Source organism: Microcaecilia unicolor, chromosome 5, assembly GCF_901765095.1.
Source record: "Microcaecilia unicolor chromosome 5, aMicUni1.1, whole genome shotgun sequence".
Taxonomy (NCBI): Eukaryota; Metazoa; Chordata; class Amphibia; order Gymnophiona; family Siphonopidae; genus Microcaecilia; species Microcaecilia unicolor.
The window spans coordinates 46,299,560-46,318,693 of NC_044035.1; the positions used below are offsets into that span (position 1 = coordinate 46,299,560).

At 42.5% G+C, this 19,134-nt stretch overlaps 1 protein-coding gene across 1 annotated transcript in view; it reads right to left on the minus strand.

The window, feature by feature from the left end:
- FBXW4 (F-box and WD repeat domain containing 4) overlaps positions 1–19,134 on the minus strand; it is a 225,023-nt gene that overhangs the window by 15,114 nt on the left and 190,775 nt on the right. Inside the window, exon 7 of the mRNA XM_030202853.1 lies at positions 13,299–13,439. Coding sequence (XP_030058713.1) covers positions 13,299–13,439 — 141 coding nt within the window. The remainder of the gene's footprint in view (positions 1–13,298; positions 13,440–19,134) is intronic.

Here is a 19,134-nt window from a genome sequence, read left to right on the forward strand (position 1 = left end):
TATATACATTATTTTAATTCACTAATTATTGGTTATAATGCATAACTGGGTCTAGTATAGATACATCTGTTCTGTCCCAGGAAGTGGGTTATATCACAGCATAGGCACATACATTGAAATATACACTATTAAAGTACATAACGGACAACATATATATATATATATATATATATATATATATATATATATATATATACACACACACACAAAAATATATTTTAAAAAATAAGTGAGAGTTCTGCAAATCTCAACACCATTTTGTCAACAGGGATTTCTTCTGTATATTTTATAATTTAAAATAAGAAGGGAATCATGTATGATAAAAACAATACTCCAGATGGGCAATGAGCCCAATTAAGCAAGACAAGTATTATAATCTTAACTGCCCCTTAAAACCTTAAACCACAATTCTCCACTCTTTGAAATGTGATGAGCTTGGAGGCATATGGGAGGCTGGTCTTCACTGAACCAATATCAAATAACCACGGCTGCAGTTTAGCTGTGAAAATCCTGCTCAAAAATAATATCAGTAAAGGAGTTTGAACTATTATCCTCATTAGTAAAACAAGTCTGAGCATTTACTTGTTCTGTGTGTCCTTAAAAGGATTGGGTTCACAAAAGACATACTATATTCACCTACTGAATTAATTATGTGCCCGAAATTCAGCCAGCATTGATCTCTGTCTGGGTACTGGCAATGAATTTCTAGGTTTTCGAAGCCAGCTAACACATAGCCAGGTAAGTGTGATATTCAGCACTTAAGGGTTCTTTACCAAGCCACAGTAAAAAGTGGCCTGTGGTAGTGTGGACGTGTGATTTTGGCACGCGCTGGGCCATTTTTTAACATGGCTGGGAAAAAAAGCTTTTTAAAATGGGGGCAGTAAATGGCCATGCGCTAAACTTAAAAGTAGCGTGTGGCTATTTACTGCCTGAGCCCCTTCCACCACTCACTGACCTAGCGGTAAAGGCTCAAGCACGGTACTCGTGCAGCGCATGCCAATGTGGCCACGCTGCTGATTATTGCTGGGAACAACCCCCATGGTAGAAAATAGAAAAATATTTTCTACTGCGGGAAACAGCGTGCGTCAACTTCGAAATTACTGCCGGGTGGGAACGCTAACCAGGCAATAGTGTCGATTTGGGGCGTGCTACACAGGCAGTAGACCTACTACCGTTCTGTAAAAGGGCCCCTTAGCTGGCTATGTGTTATCACATAAAGATAGGACTGATTTTTATGCTGTCCTATTTATGCGGTTAACCTGGCTGGTTAAATGCTAAATATCGGCCTCTGAAATAGCTGGTTTTAAATTTAGCGCTAACCGGTTATTTTCAGCGTTCCAGGGCTTTTTTTTTTTAGGAAAAAATGTACCGGTACTCACTATAGGTAACCTTAGGAGTAGGGTCACTATGGCTCCGCCGCTGCGGTAGCAATACCCGCAGTAGCCACAGTCCTTTTACCAGCCATGGCGCGTATAAACAGGCATCATTGAAAATATTACACCAGTATAGAAGAAGAAAAATAACTTGTGATTTTTTTTCATTATAATTAAAACTGTTACAGCTCTACTATACCCAAAATGACAAAAACCAAATTAGCACACAGACTAGGAATTAGTAAAACAGTCTTGCCAAATCTGAAACACAGTATGTTATCAAAATCTCAGAACCTAACAAACAGATCCCTATTCAGACACCTGGCCTTGCAGTCGCACATGCTCTTCAAATACAGGCAAAAACTTAATCTGAAATCCTAAGAAGCCAGACTCTGCATGCAGCACAATACCAGGAAAACAGAAAGAAACATGTTTCCTCTTATACAGTGCAAAATAAAACAGAATGTAAATTCTCCAATTGGACATATTCCAAACACTAAAATGAAAAACTATATCCATGTCCAGCATTTCTTCTTTCCTTTCCCCTCCATCCATGTGCATCTCCTTCTCCTTTCTTCCCTCCCCTCCATCCATGCCCAGCATTTCTCCTCTCTCCGCCATCCATGTCCAGCAATCTCCTCTCCCCTGCTCTCCTCTCCATCCATGTCCAGCGATTTTCCTCTCCCCACATCCTCTCCTCCTATCCATGTCCAGCAATTCTCCTCTCTCTCCTGCCCTCCCCTCCCATCCATGTCCAGCGATTTTCCTCTCACCTGCCCTCCTCTCCATTCATGTCCAGCAATTCTTCTCTCTCCCCTGCCCTCCCCTCCATCCATGTTCAGCAATTTTTCTATCTCCCCTGCCCTCCGATCCATGTCCAGTGATTCTCCTCTCTCATCCATGTCCAGCGATTCTCCTCTCCCCGCTGTCCTCCCCTCCTATTCATATCCAGCGATTCCCCTCTTCCCCCTTCCCTTCCTCCTTCTCCCGCTGCCTACATGCTTGTTGAATATTGACCTTTATATATTTAGAGCTGCTGAAGATTAGACTTTATCATTTATAGAAACACAAACAAAAGTTTTACACAGAGAAAAAAGTGCTTCCAATGCTCTTAAGTGCTGTCATTTGCTACTGCACCACCAATATTTGTGTAGCTAACCCGATATGACCTCATTCATGTGTTAACTACTGAAAGCTATGTTTCTAAGAATGGAATCAGGGCCGCTGAGAGACATAGCCAGGCCCGGGGCAGAACCGGACCGTCGCAAGCTGCCCCACCCACCCCCTTACCTTTCTGTCTTTGCCTCTAAGAGGGGACCGGGCCTGGCAGGCCACTTCCTGCGTGCCTGCCTGCTCCCACGGTCTGCCCTCTCCTGCTCCTATCCATGCCCGGAGTCAGGACCTGGAAGACAGGACCCGGATGATTGCATTAACGCGATATCGTGCTAACACAATCATCCGGGTCTTGGGCGGCACGCAGGAGCAGGGGAGGACAGACCTGGACGCAGGCAGCAAGAAGCGGCTTGCCGAGCCAGGGCCCCCCTGATAGGCAAAGACAGAAAGGTAAGGGTGCGGATCGGAGGGGCGGCTTGCAGTGGTCCGGTTCTGCCCTGGGCCCTTGGTGGCTCTGAATGGAATAAATATATGTAACTTTCCAACAAAACATACAACCATGTCAAAGTACTTGCAAACATACCAGTTCCATTTTTGAATCTCTGGAAAAGGTCTTGCACTCTTTCTAATGTGTCACTGGTGAGGATAACAAGGGCTGTCATTAAGATGTTTTCAATTACCTACCAGTGTAAGGTAGAAAAAATATGGATGATCTTGCTAGTCCTTGAGCAACTGTATTGAACCGTTTTCACCAGTCATTTATCTAATTATTTTTTAAGTAGAATATTCAAGTAAAGAGTCTAGCTTTGCAACAGGAAACCCCTTAATGCCCCTACTGTGTTGATCAATATGATGCCAAAGAGGCTCCCACTGCTCATTAAAAGTCATTTGTGATCATGCTTGCTTTAAACAGCAGCTGTGGTGCATGTACCTTATGAAAATATTAACTGTTTCTTTTCTGAGGTACAACAAATGCTGTACTCTAAAAATATATAATTACTTTTCCGCATTGTACCATTTTTTCCTATAATACCTGCTTAGATAAAATGTTCAAGTAATTTGCTACTGTGAAAGACATAATCAAATATTATTCTCTCTCTATAAAGTCATTCTGTAAATGTCTCATTTGCAATCTTTAAGAAAGTTTCTAATTTTCTTTGGTGCCAATTCAATTTTCCAGGTCTGGTTTTAGTGGGAAAGGGCAAGAAGGCAATTGCCTAGTGCCCCTGCTCAAGGAGCCTCTTTGGTGAAGCTGAATAATGTTATCGAGAAAGAGTTTCATCACACTTGGCATGGGGTGGGTCCACCCCTTAGCTTCTGCCCAGTGCATCCCACAATGGTTATGTGCCACTGAACTTATATTAACTATGTTTGCAGAAGAATCTGAAAAGTGATTCCAAAATAGCTTTTTCTTACAGTAAAAAAGGAGAACTCTTTTTAGGCACTATGCCATTCATAGCTGGAACTACAGCCAAATAAAATCTGTAGCTGACAGAAAAGCTATATTACAAGGAAAATGCAGAATGGTCGAGGATTTGCCACTTCTTCAAGGCACATCATTTGGTTTTCTACTTGACTAATTTTTGTATTCAACTATTGACCCAATGATTGGGAATAATACTGATCTAGAGTCAATGTCTGCTTCCGGAAAGAACTATGAAATTAGTGAGACAGAATATTTTTTTCAAGGGAGAAAATGGTTATTACATATTTCAAGTACGTGGAAATCATTTTGCCTCACAAGTTTTGTTAAATTGATATCTGAATTGCAAAGATCACATTTTAATAATTTGGTGTACCACTTGGAATTCTTTTACCCTTCCTTCTTGATTAAGTATCTCTATATGGGGACCTTAAGTGTTAAGAAGATAGTTATTCCCTATTAATCCAGAAGGGCCTACAATGCAATAGGGAGTCTTATTAATAAATAATCATTTCTAAATATCATATCATCCTTTTCCTTCTCTGGACAAAAAGGACAAACAGGAAAACAGTTTGCTGTTGAGCAGGAAAGTACCAAGACTGAAACACTTTCAATTCTACAGGGATCTGAGCTGTCCTCCAAACCCCAGCACAAACAAAGCTAAGAAATAACCTCCGAATCAATACAGCTCAGGACATCTGGAGGAACAGGTATTGAGTGACTTGATTGATGAATTCACCAGTAGAGCTTCCTGAGGCTTAGCAGTTAATCTGCTCGAACTGCACAAGAAAACTGATTGTAGTTTTACAAATAGCAGTTTGGAAAGAGAGAGAGTACGGTATTTCTAATGTAATCACTAAAATCCAGTAGAGGCCAATTGAATTTTGGTTTTGTTTTTGGTGCTGAAACTGTTCAAAATTCATATCTGGCCTTGTTTCAGTTTCGACTGAAAATGCCAGTGTGTTATCTGCTGAACCCAAAACTTAGTGCTGTGTTCCATAGATCCCTTGCTCCTTCCCTCTAACAGGCGCAGCCCCACCCCTTACGTGTAGGCGCCACCCCCGGGGCCTACCTTACAATAGCTGGTGGTCTGCCAGTGAGACAACAGCTAGAATTTATGGCAGCCATTTTGACAATGGAGCCATCACGGACTGGGGATTGCTTCTGCCCCATCTATATCATTAGACCACCAGCGACTGTAAGGAAGACCATGAGGGGGGGGGGGGAGGGGTGATTTACAGGAAAGTGTGTGGGGGGAAGGGGTTGTTATAGGCTGAGTAAGAAAGAGCTGGCAACAAATGCAAGAACTTTTCATGATGCTTAGCAGGGCTTGTTGGTGAGGGGCGAGCACTGACTGAATGAGCACATGAACAGGAGACAGCAGCACAACACCTCTTGTGTGTGTGACTGACGAGTGTGCACAAGAAGGCATCCCGGTGTCGGCAGCTGGAGGCATGCTGCCGACTTCTGTATTATAGCAGCAGCACAAAGAGGAGAGGAGCAGCTCTGGAACCACATTTCTTTGGTTGGCGGGGCTTTGGCATCTCTTCCAGCCATTTGACAGGGTGATGCAGATTGGAGGGAGCCTGAGCACAAAGTGGAGGGCCCAGGCCCCAAGCCCCCCCCCCCCCCCCCATGGCTATGACACTTGATTCTGCACTGCGGGTCTCATAATGCACCAGGATAGGGTTCTCAGAAATACAAAATTGACCCTAAATACCCCTCCTGGAACTGGGTAACTTGGTAGCTCTCTAGCTATATCCATTAAGTCACTCCATTCAAAGAATGTGCTTGCCTAGTCCCCATGCTCACTCACACTATAACTGTCACCACACCCACAGCTGCACTTTTCTATGCTATTTCTGGAGAGGTGAAATGTTGTGGGAAGCCATGAATACAGATCTGGGGGAGGGCGCGGGGGGGGGGGGGGGGCGAAAAAAAAAAAGAACTAAATAGGGGTTCATGGTAGAGGGGCCCATAAATGTATGTTTGCATAGGGTCTGATATAGGGGCATAGTTATCAATGCTGATTACTGTTAAGACATGTTATTTTATTATTAACCTATGCTGTTTTAGCATAGGACCCATTCTATGCTAATGAGATCTAATTCAATTTATGACTGCACACCGCCCTGTTCTGCCTGTCAGTATGGGCGGTATAGAAAGTCTGAATAAACTGTAAACTGTTACTAATAACTGGCCTTTAACAGAAAAATAACATCTTACAATAGTCCATGTTGATAACTTCCCCCCATAGTATTAATCTGACCCTGCTTTCCTGTAGTGTCATCTAGAAGCAGGGAGATCCTGGATTCTTTGCAGGGAGAACTGTTCTAGCAAATAGTAGTGGAACCCACAAAGGACATGTATTTACATGTTTGAAATCGTGTCTGTCGGGCAAACAACACTCAGCTCTGTTCAGCAACAGCACATCACCACCTTGGGAATTGAATTGCAGGATAGCACAGGAATCCATACTGTCATCCCTTGTATTTAAAATCTACCACAAGCATCTGTCTGACCTGCTTTGGCTGATAGATAAAATGTTCTGTATCTACAACTACTCATATACACTGTACCAGATCTACCCATAGCTTTGAGTAAATTGACTAAGAGCAATTCAGGAATGGGCAAAAAAACAAAAACTTTGCTTGAATCCAAGCAAAGCAGAGATTCTATAGCTTCCTAACACAAGCAGACAGGTACCTGACTTCAAAATACCATTTGGGAAATATGAACTCCACTTAAGATCACAGGTCAGGAATCTTGGGATTTTTGCTAGGCTCATCACTTGCTGTGATCTTGCAAATTCAATCAACCTTTAAAAATGACCTCTATCCCCAGTGGCAATTACTAAGTCTCTCGCCACATATCAAGAAGAGTCTGATCACAGTGGTCCGTGACGTGAAAACATCATGGCTAAATTACTGTAGCAGCCTGTTATTGGTCAAACTAAAAAGAGATGCACCAAATCTAACTAATTCAGAATGCTGCAATGCAACCAATAGAGGGTTACAAGTGGTGTGACCACACCACACCTTTCCTGCAAAAACTGCACTGGCTACCAGTACCCTACAGGGCCAAATTTAAACTCTATGATTTTCAAGCTGCTCAGACAAAATGGACCAGAGTACCTAAAGGATAATTGGTCCTCTACACACTGAGCTTCTAAATTCCTCTCCAGTAGCATTACTATTTGTACCTTCAAGAGAAATCACATGATGTGACAACCTCCAGTGAACCTTCTCAGGAGTTGCACTCTGTAACTCACTCCCAGACAAGCTACGCTTTACTCAAGATTACCTCTACTTCAGGAAGCACGTGAAAGCCTGGCTCTTCTCCAAAGCCTTTAAATCCTATGATGATGGATTACTCACTCTGTATCTGAACTAACTTAGCATACATCTTGTTAACTAAGACCAGATCATTCAACTGTATGTACAATCTGCCTTCAATTTAGCCACCTTTTTATTCACCCCAATGCCTTTGACCTACCCATCTTGTCTATCTATAATATCTGAACTTGCCCCCACCTCATCCCCAGCTTTATATTAAGATTTTTTTGTTGTACTGTACAGACACTGGAGGCATCAAATCTATGTTAAATAAATGTTCTTCCATGTTGCCTATTATGGTTATCTTTTTTATTCTTCTATCAACATTTATCATATTTCTGTTATATGAATGTTTTACTGTGCTGTTTAAATAAGTATATTTCATAAACTGTATGATGTTGTTATGAGGATTTAATTTGCCTATCTCCAAGTTTACCTTAGAGGGCAACCAAAACCGTTTTTTTTTCCAGTTTCAGCCGAAATCGAATCCATGACTGAAACTGAAGCCAGCCTAGTTCCCGAACGGGAATAGCTCACACTCCTTCCTTTCTATGCCACTGCCCCCCCCCTCCCAACTGAAGGAGCTTCTACTTCCTCCCTCTTGAACAGAAGCAGCCCCCCTCCCAGACCAACCCATAGGCCCCTCCCTCAGGCCTATTGTACCACCCTGGTGGTCTAGTGGTGTGTCAGGACAGGAACAATCCTTACTTGCTCCTGCTCATGCCATCTCTGCAGTCAAAGTGGCTACCACAACTTCCAGTGGCAGTTTTGTAATAGTGCTGCTGGAGGTCATGGCAGCCATTTTAGGATTGGAGCTAGCATGGATAGAAGGGTACCAGATTTGTGGAACAGCCTCCCAGTGGAGGTGGTAGAGACAAGAACAGTATTTGAAATCAAGAAAATATAGAACAAGTATCAAGAATCTCCGAGGGAGAAGATAGGGTTGTAGAAACTGGGCTGTTGGTTGGATGGAGAGAGTGTATAGGCCTTATAGTCTTTTCTATAGTCACTTTCTATATTTTTATCTATTATAAATAGGTGGTGATTTCCACCAATTCTACAGAGGGATTTGAAAACCAGGAAGTAAATGAGCAGAAACAACCGATGATGTTATCTCAAGATACATGTGTGACCCTATGGTCATAAGTGCCTTACTATTTAAGGAGGAAGCTTCAAGGTGTGTTTCTTGGTAATGGACTGTACAGTATTTAATATGGAAGGTATCATGGACTCTAGCAGATGTACAAGGCATTGAATAAACACAGACCCCTAAAGTAGCAAAAGGATGGAATCAAATAACTTTCACACTTCAAAAAGGCATGGAGGGATGTAACCAGCAAGGAGCAGCACATGCAACTCTGGCCACCTTATTGTGCAGACTAGATGGACCATACTGGTCTTTATCTTCCATCGTGTACTATGTTACTATGTGACAGACAGTACAGTTTCACATTCTGACAGTTTTCCAACACAGGAGGCCTGGATCCTGTTCTTCCCTGCTTGTTGCCTCAATTCCAGGAAATTTATCTGATGAAGTTGTGCCTGGGGGACATCCTAATCCCCGAGTGTAAAGCCCATCTACATGGGCATAAGAAAACAAATATATTTTATGTTAGGTGTCCTAGTGGTTAGAGCACCGGGCATGACATCCACAGATGGCCGGTACAAATCCCACTGCTGCTCCTTGTGAGCTTGGGCGAGTCACTTAACCCTCCATTGCCTCAGGTACAAAATTAGATTGTGAGCCCTCCACGGACAGAGAAATACCCAGTGTACCTGAATGTAACTCACCTTGAGCTACTACTGAAAAAGGTGTGAGCAAAATCTAAATAAATAAATATTTTACGTTAAGTGCCCTGCCTAAGACTAATCCAGTAAGGAAGGGGTTACTGTATAGACTTTGTTGCAGCAGGCACAGAAAGAGAAGCAGCATTTGCACAATAGTCAGTAGATAACTTCACTTCTGAAAAGAGAGAGTTAATTTAAAAATAATGTGATCTTGGCTCTATAAATCTGAAGTCTAAGTCAGAATAAGTCGGAATTTGTCTACATAAACTTTACACACTGCAGATAGTGTGGTCAACACTATCATACTCCACTGAAGATTCATTCTATTCAAGTGTTGTAGCAGTTCTTCCTAAATTTGTCTGAATCTCTGCTATAAGCTACGTATAGTTTGACAGGGAGAGATTTTTATTTGATACTGCATCTTATTTTTTGACACTTTTAAAATTTGTTTTATACCCTTTCTTTCTGCAATCCTTCAGGACAGTTTATAAAAACACAATAATCAATAAAGCAAGTACATAAAGAATAGCCTAGTAGCTAGAACAGTGGGTGCAAGAATATTTAGCATCCTAGGCAAAAGTTCAGCCTCATGCACCCCTCCATTAATTAACTTTCAGGCCTCTAATCTGCCTCCCCCCAATAGTCAAGATCGGGAGGCGGGGCTGGTGGTTGGGAGGCGGGGATAGTGCTGGGCAGACTTATATGGTCTGTGCCAGAGCCGGTGGTGGGCAGCGGGACTGGTGGTTGGGAGGCAGGGATAGTGCTGGACAGACTTGTACGGTCTGTGCCAGAGCCGGTGGTTGGGAGGCAGGGCTGGTGGTTGGGAGGTGAGGATAGTGCTGGGCAGACTTATATGGTCTGTGCCAGAGCCGGGGGTTGGGAGGAGGGGCTGGTGGTTGGGAGGCGTGGATAGTGCTGGGCAGACTTATACGGTCTGTGCCCTGAAGAGCACAGGTACAAATCAAAGTAGGGTATACACAAAAAGCAGCAAATATGAGTTATCTTGTTGGGCAGACTGGATGGACCGTGCAGGTCTTTTTCTGCTGTCATCTACTATGTTACTATGTTACATCATGTTTATATACATCACAGGTAAATAAATAATGAGAGCAAATTCCAAAAGTCAGTTACCCAGACAAAGGGGCTATTTGAAAATTGTCCACCACTACTGCAGGTAAGAAATGTACGCACTGTGGCTACCAGGATCTATTGTTTTGCTTTGACTGCAGGAGCGCTTTGGTGCCCTTCCCCTCCCCCCCAGAAGCTCCTGCCTTAGATGACTGCTTATTTTTTTCTGATGGTTGGACTGGGCCTGTGAAAGACAGATGTAGAGACCTCTAAGGTTCTATGCTAGCAGACCAAGGCTCAGCACTGCTGTGGTAAACCAACAGTGCAAAAAAAAAAAAACCCACTGGAACAATGCAAAACATTTCCTCGCCAATGCTGAAAGGAAATGGCATGCAAATTATATGTGCGCTGTTAAAGTGAAAACATGGAGGAGGGGATACGCTTGGTGCATGCGCAGAAGAGTTCTGTGTTAAGCCTAGCTCCTCTGCGCATGTGCCAGGCAAAACCCGAACATGAAGCACGCACTGGGGTCTGTTTTTTGTGCCTTTAAATATAAGCTTTTGAATTTCTTTTTTTGTACTTGGGAGGCTTATATTTAAATGCAGGAAACAGGTGTCAATGTGTGCTTTCACTTTCGGGTTTGTTTCTCACTACTGGTGCTTAGGGGCTTCTGCATCCAAACTGTATACAAATCAGCAGATTTTAGAGAAAGAATCATGAGAAATCCTCTGTTCAAACCCCTAAGCCTGCTCTGAGCTGGCGTTAATTTTTACAGCCGTAAGGTGGCTTTGTTTCGCAAGCTATTCTTTGAGCACTGGGAAGGAATGGGAAATGAGCTCATTAACATGCATTTGACTACATTAATATGCTATTTGCACTAATCTTTGGCACGCTCATTGTTTCCCGCGCTAGATCATCTGAGCATTCTGTGCTCACTAATGCAGGCAGCTAGTTCGGCGCTAATGGCCTCAAGTTTATTCAGGGTAACATAACTCTACTAGGGCTGCTCTGGGAAAGAAGGGGTTACACAGGAAAGCCTAGGGCAGAGGTACCCAAATCTGTTGTGGAGGACCTCAGGCCAGTCAGGTTTCAGAATATCCGTAATATTCAAGAGGTAGGTTTGTGTGCGCTGCCTCCATTGCATGCAAATTTCTCACTTGCATACTCACAGTGGGTATCTTGAAAATCAGACTAGGTAGGGGTCCTGAAAGACAGGTTTGGGAACCTTTGGCCTATGATTCAAATCCTGATGATGCTCCTTGTGCCCTTGGGAAAGTCATGTCACCTTCCGATGCCTCAAGTACAAATGTAGGACTAGATTTACTAATTTTGGTTAACACGTGCATGTTAATGTATGTTAGTGTGCTCTAAATACATTAGCACAGGCCAGTGGTGTAGCCAGGGATGGGCACAGGCTCACCCAGCAGCAGACAGCTGGTTTGTGGCTGACTGGGATCCCCAAACCCTGTCAGTTGAAGACTCCTGGCATCTCTCCCTCATTCCCTCCCCCCAACGATCCGGGTCTCTTAGCTTCACTCCCCCTGCCCCCCAGTACCTTTTAAATCCTTCAGTGTTTGGCTGGCAGTGAGCAGTGACTCATACCAATTGCTCATACCCAAGGCTTTCCTCTTACTCAATTTCCTGTTTGTGGGTCTAGGAAGTTGCGTCAGAGGGAAGACTTGGGCTGGTGCAAGCAGTTGGCATGAGTTGCTGCTGGTGAAGAACAAAAGGAATTAAAAGAGGAAGTGAAGTTAAGAGATGCCGGATCACCTGGGGGGGAGGGAGAAATTGCGGGGGGGGGGGGGGTCCTGTGCCCACCTACTTTGGGCTCAGACTCACCCAAAATTGGGTGTCTGGCTACACCCCTGGCATAGGCTTGTAAATCTAATGCTTTAGATTATAAATCCTTTGAGAACAATGAAATATTATACCTGAAAGGAACTTATCTTGAGCTGTCAATGAAAAGGTGTGAGTTAAATCTAAACAAATAACCAGTTAAGTACTGCTGAATATCAGTGGATAGCCCGGCACATGCAATTAAATCAGTCAGGAGCCTCTCCTGCCCAGTTAAATCGCTTTGAATTTCAGCCCCTGCAGCATTACTGTTTCCATTATATGAAAACTTGGAAAAAAAATTGATAGGCTGTTTGGGAGTATGTCACATATTACAGACATACTAGTAGGACCAGGTTAACCATCAGGCATACCAGGCAACTGCCTAGGGAAGCAGCTTGTGTGTGTGTGAGAGGAGACAGCAAAGAGTAGCTGCAGTCATAGCAAAACAACAGATCTTGATGGCTGAATAAACTAAAAGAACATCAATACATACTTTTACCAGCAGGGCTGCATACTAGTTCTCTTTGTATCTTTGCAGTACTTCTTTTTCTATTACCTCACCCCAGTGGCGTAGCTAAGGGTGGACCTGGGTGGGCACAGGCCCACCCATTCAGCAGCCCATGAGGCCCCCAAAAGTCTTCAGTGGCAGCGCCTCACTACTCTCTCGCCCTCTTCTCCACTTGTGGCCTGGCATCTGCCTGTCTCTCTACCCCCCTCCCAGTCTACCTCAGAGACTGCCGGTGGCATCCTGCGCCGGCCCTGCAGGCTTCTCTCTATCATGTCCTGCCCTCAATGATGTCACTTCTTGGTAGAGAGAAGCCTGCAGGGCCGGCGCAGGTTGCCTATAGGAATTGCTACGGACAACGGCTCTGAGGTAGGACCGGGGGAGGGGGTTCAGAGAGCAATGGGCAGATGTCGGGTCATTTAAAAAAAGAAAATACTATATTGTATGTATGTACAGGGGTAGGGGTGGGGGTGAGAAGGGCCCACCCAGGTTAACTCTGGGCCCACCCAAAATGTCAGGTCTGCCTACGCCCCTGCCTCACCCTACCTATCTTAAAGTCTCCTACATTGTTATAATTCTTGGTATTCCTCTGGTCTCTAAACCCCTTTTCAAACTAATGTCTCTTATCCCAAGCTAGCCTTTCTTCCGTCTGTCTCTTCTCTTACAGGTGATACTTATTGTGTCATCTCAGCTTTGTCTCAGATCACTTCCCTCTCCCCCCCCCCCCCCCTCCATCAATGCAGCTGGAGTTGGAGTTGCCAGCAGCATTCCCTGGTAGGAATACATGGCTGAAGTGAAACAAGCACAAATCTGCAAAGTTTAAAGCCAAACAGTACCTGTCCTCATGATTTATTTACCTCGTGCTTGTCCTTAAGTCCCAGTAGCGGATATAGGTGTCATACCCACATGACAGTAATGTGAAAGGTGTTTCATAAAAGACATCCAGGACTCCAGCACCTCTGTGGAAATCTGTTCCAAGGCATGTCATCAGCTGCCCACTAGAAACGAGAAATACAGTATGCAGCTAGAAAACTTAATTCAGCAGCAAAGGAGAATTGTAGTACAGGAGAACAAAACATCAAAACAATAACCTGCTCTATGCTCATTCCTACAGGAGTTTTATTTTATTCTTGTAAATGTATAACGTGAAGAAAAATTGAGTCAACTAAATAGTAGGAGTGATTCCTACAGGAATGAGACGTTCACTGTTCTTTCTAGCAATTCAGCTCCCCATCCTTTAACCTATAGTGTTCCCACCTGTGGGATCTGTGTTCGCTAAGTTTTAGATTACTTAGACACAGAAGTGTGTTTCCTGCCTGGATATTTTACCGCAGAATCTTAGGCTTCAGCAACTGTACCACTGACTTAATATGAGTGCTTGCAATTATTACATTGAAATCCTACAGTTCCACCCCGCTCCTCAGTTTGTGTAGTCTGCCCTAGACATACTGGCTTTCTGAGCTCTGAACTGCTGACTCTGGTGGCATGCAGTGTACCCCAACTACAATGTTTTACCTTAGAGACAACTTATTGCATACATGCCAGGTATATTAGTGTTAATATTTTTAAAACTGCAATACATTCATGTGGTGGAATAAAAAGGAAATGAAATGCAAGCTGTATGTACATGGTAACATAGTATATGATAGCAATTAAAGACCAATATGTTTCATATGGTCTAACCACCCACTTTCTTCCTACATGCCCTTCATCCAACCTTTAAAGGTCGTACCACTACCTTTTACTGCTCCAATTCTCACTAATACGGACTGCCCCATATCTTCTAGAAGCAGAATGCAGTCATATCGCTGCTATTTTAGGCTGTAACTGCCACTCCATGTGGTTTACCTTGGTGCGTCAGCCCTACAGTCTCACAGAAGTTCCTCTAACCTCATTAAATGCAAGTTAACCCTTGACATAAAATACATATACTAATTTTGAAAGTGATGTTAGCCACCACAAAATGTTGGCGGGAACATTAGGGAAATGTCACTAGTTGTTTGTCATTATTCTGTACGATGTATACATTTATGAGGGTGCAATAACTTAAGCAACTGTCACATAGAATCACTAAGGGATATCATAGCCTAAAATAGAGTATATCAGGAAAAAAAACAGTTCATTTATTTTATTTATTACAATTGTTTATTATACCACTGTAGAAGCTCAGAAGTGCATATCACTGTTGTTTACAAAATTAAAAAGCCTGTTAAAATAGCATAATTGTAACGGGAAAGAGATGATTAATGATTGAATGATAATGATTAATGTGCAAGAGTGCATATATGTAACCATCTCTGGGGAAAAGTGAGTAAAGTCACCAAAAACAAAAAATGAGATTTTAATGAATTCTGTTAGAGCAAAGATATGGGTGTTCTTACTTTTTTCTGTAAGTAAACCCATATATTCGATAGTGCACACTTTATAAGTAGGCTTTCACATGGGTAGAGTCTGGGCAAAGTGTGGACAGGCTACAAATTTACATGCATATTTATAAAACACTATAATCTATGCGTGCACTTTCACAATCTACGTGCACTTATGGCTTGTGCAAATACTTGTGCCCAAGATACAGGTGTAGATTTGACCTCTTAAGCTTGCATTCTATAAAGAAAATTCGGCACCTACCTCTCTTTAGGCACCTAATATGAAGGTCTGCAAATACTCCCAAAAGCCAGCAAGCAGTCTCCTCCCGCCTCCCCTCTCCCATGTTATCCTGCAGATACCAGCACACACTCTAATCTAATACAGAACTTATTTACTGTGCAAACTCCAACTAAGAGTTCTAGGCGGCTTAAAGCATAAGAAGCTCATATAATACATATGGGGAATTATATCAGACTTAATACATCAGCAATGATACATTAAAACGTACAAAAATGACATCAAAATTATCAAAGGAAAAAAGTTCTTAAAACTTATCAAATAAAAAAGTTTTTAGTTTCCTTCAAAACTGAAGATAGTTTTGCTCATTTCTAATACACTGGGGTAGATCATTCCATGTAACGACGGCATGGTAAGTAAACATTAAATCTAGTTGACACTTGTAAAATAATGAAGAAAAAGATGAATAAGACACTAGTTGAATTCATAAATCCAGTGAAGTAGTATGTAATATATGAAAAACAATACAAGCAATTTTAAAAATAATTTGAGCCAATGGAGCACAGCCTCTAAAACATCTGGCCCTTGTTTGGCTGCTTCCTGTACCTTTAGGTGCTGTAAGTTTGCTTCAGGGGCTGAAGACTCTAGCAAGCTGACAGAGGCCTGAAGACAATGGCGAGAAGAGGGGACATATGCGGTGGCTGCCAATGACACCACTTGTTCATGGATACTGAAGTAATGACTCAAGGTGGAGGAGGTGAGTGCCAATGCACAGCTCTGTTTGGTGGCACCATTGTCTTATATATGCCATAACCACAATGGATGATGCCATCTGTTCCTAAGCAGAGTCCAAGAAAGGCCGGATTAAGGCACATTTAGCATCCTGCCTCCCAAACCTTTAGCCCTAGGTCTATGCCTAGTTTGACTATGTTTTAATCCTGCCCTCTGTTCAGTTAAGTGGTTGACTTTAAAACCTGCTGAAAAGCAGTCCTAAAGTCAACAGCACAGCTGTAAGGATAACATATTTGGATAAACAAATATGACAGCTCAATATTGCCAGTATCATTATACAAATATTCAACTCCATCAACTATCCGTGTAGCAGTGCCGAACGCATGGACTCTTTTCTTAATGCCACAGCCCGCATTTGACAAAAACGGTTAGTGTAGTGACCGGAGAACCAGGGGAACCGGGTTCAATTCCCACTGTAGCTCCTTGTGGCTCTGGGCAAGTTACTTAACTCTCCATTTCCCCAGGTACAAAATAAGTTCCTGTATATTATTTTATTTGCTGCATTTGTATCCCACATTTTCCCACCTATTTGCAGGCTCAATGTGGCTTACAATATGTTACAACGACACTCACATTAATGGAATAAGAATTTCAGAGTATAAATACAGATAAGGTATGAGTGGAGGAGTGGCCTAGTGGTTAGGGTGGTGGACTTTGGTCCTGGGGAACTGAGTTCAATTCCCACTTCAGGCACAGGCAGCTCCTTGTGACTCTGGGCAAGTCACTTAACCCTCCATTGCCCCATGTAAGCCGCATTGAGCCTGCCATGAGTGGAAAAGCGCGGGGTACAAATGTAACAAAAATAAAAGTGCCTAAGAATATCATGGCAAACATATCAATGGAATAAGAATTTCAGAATTGTTACAAATAAGGTGCATAAGAATATCATATAGGATTAGAAGTGGATAAATAAGTAAAACATAACATAATGATATCATGACAAGATATTATTCAATAATGAGGATGTAATTAAAATAAGCAAATTAGAAGAGTTCCATAATAGTTGTATCTGGTATAATTTAGGAGTCAGATCGTTATGAGGGATCCTTTTTGTATGTCTTTTTGAACAAGTAAGTCTTCAGTAATTTTCAGAAGGTTTTCAAGTCGTGTGTTGTTTTTATGGTGATCGGTAATTCATTCCATAGTTCTGTGCAGATGTATGAGAAGCTAGATGTATGTATAGATTTGTATTTAAGACCTCTGCAGTTGGGCTAGTGGAGGTTTAAGAAAGTACGTGATGAGCTTTTGTTATTTCTCTCTGGTAAGTATATTAGGTCTGACATGTAAGATGGGGCATCTCCATAAATAATTTTATGAACCAAGGTACAAATTTTGAATGCAATTCGATAATATGTAAACCATTTTGATTGTAACTACAGAAAGGCAGTATATCAAATCTCTTTCTCTTTGCTGTTTAGAAAGGTATTCTTAAAGTCAGTGCTCTGGCACAGGAATGTAAATCTTCAGTCTGCAGGGTTCAGCAGGGCTTAGGATATAGTGCTGAGGTAACAGATTCAGACTCATGAAGGAAAGATGACTGTTGTTAAAATTGTGACCACTGCTGGTGTACGAGCACTAGAAGATGATTTCCCCCTAGGGTTGCCAACTAGATCCAGATTCGCCCAACAGGGTTGATCCTGTCCTGGGCTTATCCTATTGCATGCAGGGACTTGTGGTTCTGATTTCTTCATTGGATTCCCTAAGAAAAAACAAGGCTACAAGATCCTGCATGCATTGGGGTAAGCCCAGAACTGGATCAACCTTGCCGGGTGTTCTGGATCTACTTTGCAACTCTATTTCCCCTTGAGTCCTCTATCATCAGCGTAACCTCTAGTTGTCCAGATCCAAGAGGCGGGAATAAAAGAGACAGAAGGACAAAAATGAAGGCATTCTGTTCTACATAATTAATCGATTCTAATTCTATATATTCCTTGTTAATTTTATGTCTTTAAGTTGGAGATGTTTTGATAGTACCCAACCATCCTTGCCTCTGATATTTAATTAGTACATAAAATCATCCATGGCGAAGCCCCAGCCTACATGTCAGACCTGATAGACATACCACCCAGGAATGTTAAAAGATCATCTCGCACATTCCTTAATCTTCATTTGCCCAACTGTAAAGGCCTAAAATATAAACTAATGCACGCATCAACCTTTTCCTATATGAGCATGCAATTCTGGAACGCATTGCCACGTAACCTAAAAGCGACCTATGAACTGACCAACTTCCACGAACTACTGAAGACCCATCTCTTCGACAAGATATACCACAAAGATCAAAACATGTGATATTCCCACATATATCTAGTAATGTTAATAATGCCGTATGCTGTATCGCTATCATGTATTCCATTACCATGTAACCCAAAATTACTCTGTAACACCAAACGTCAATTCTCCTCTCATTTCCACTATCCATGATGTATTGTAAGCCACATTGAGCCTGCAAAGAGGTGGGATAATGCGGGATACAAATGCAATGTACATTTGTCCTTTAGATTGTAAGCTCTTTGAGCAGGGACTGGCCTTCTATGTTAAATTGTACAGTGCTGCGTAACCCTAGTAGCGCTTTATAAATGTCAAATAGTAGTAGTAGTAGTAGTAATAAATAAATAAATAAAATAAATTAATTAACATCTGCAGCATTACAACTACATGTCTACCTTGAAGCAGGCCTTTATTTCATAGGCATGAAACTCTCCCTCTCCCCCCCCCCCCCCCCCCAACACTTTAAAACTAAAGAATGGACCACGCAAACAGGGTCATTTACAGACAGCGCTCAGTTATTTTGTTACTTTCTGTTCCTTAATCCAGTGTCAAAGATCTGAGAAACCATTGACAAATGCCTTAATTCCATCTGTAATCTGGGCTAAAACCTCATCGGGGGATAAAGACCACACAAAAGGAGAAATAGAGTCCTGAGAGATGTTAAAATAAGTAAACACCTTTGTGTCAGAGAAATAGCTGATAAAGCAGATTAGCATCTGGAGCGCTGGTGTTCCCAGATCAGAAGGCGAAGCCCCTATACGATCTCTGTAGCTAGCATGCTTCTGTGATCACAGCTCTGGCTGCATGCTGCGACTAGTCCGTTTCCCCCAGTCGCTCTCCAAAGAACAGATTATGTAGAATAACAATTTCTTTGTCACTGTGTAATTCCCTCCGTGACCGTGACTGTGGGCGACTACATTGGCCCTTGATGCCAAGCCCCTAGCAACCATTTAGAGAGGCCAGTCAGCCTTAGCGACAGCCTCCCCATGCAAGCATCTTGGACAATCTTTGACATCAACCGCATGA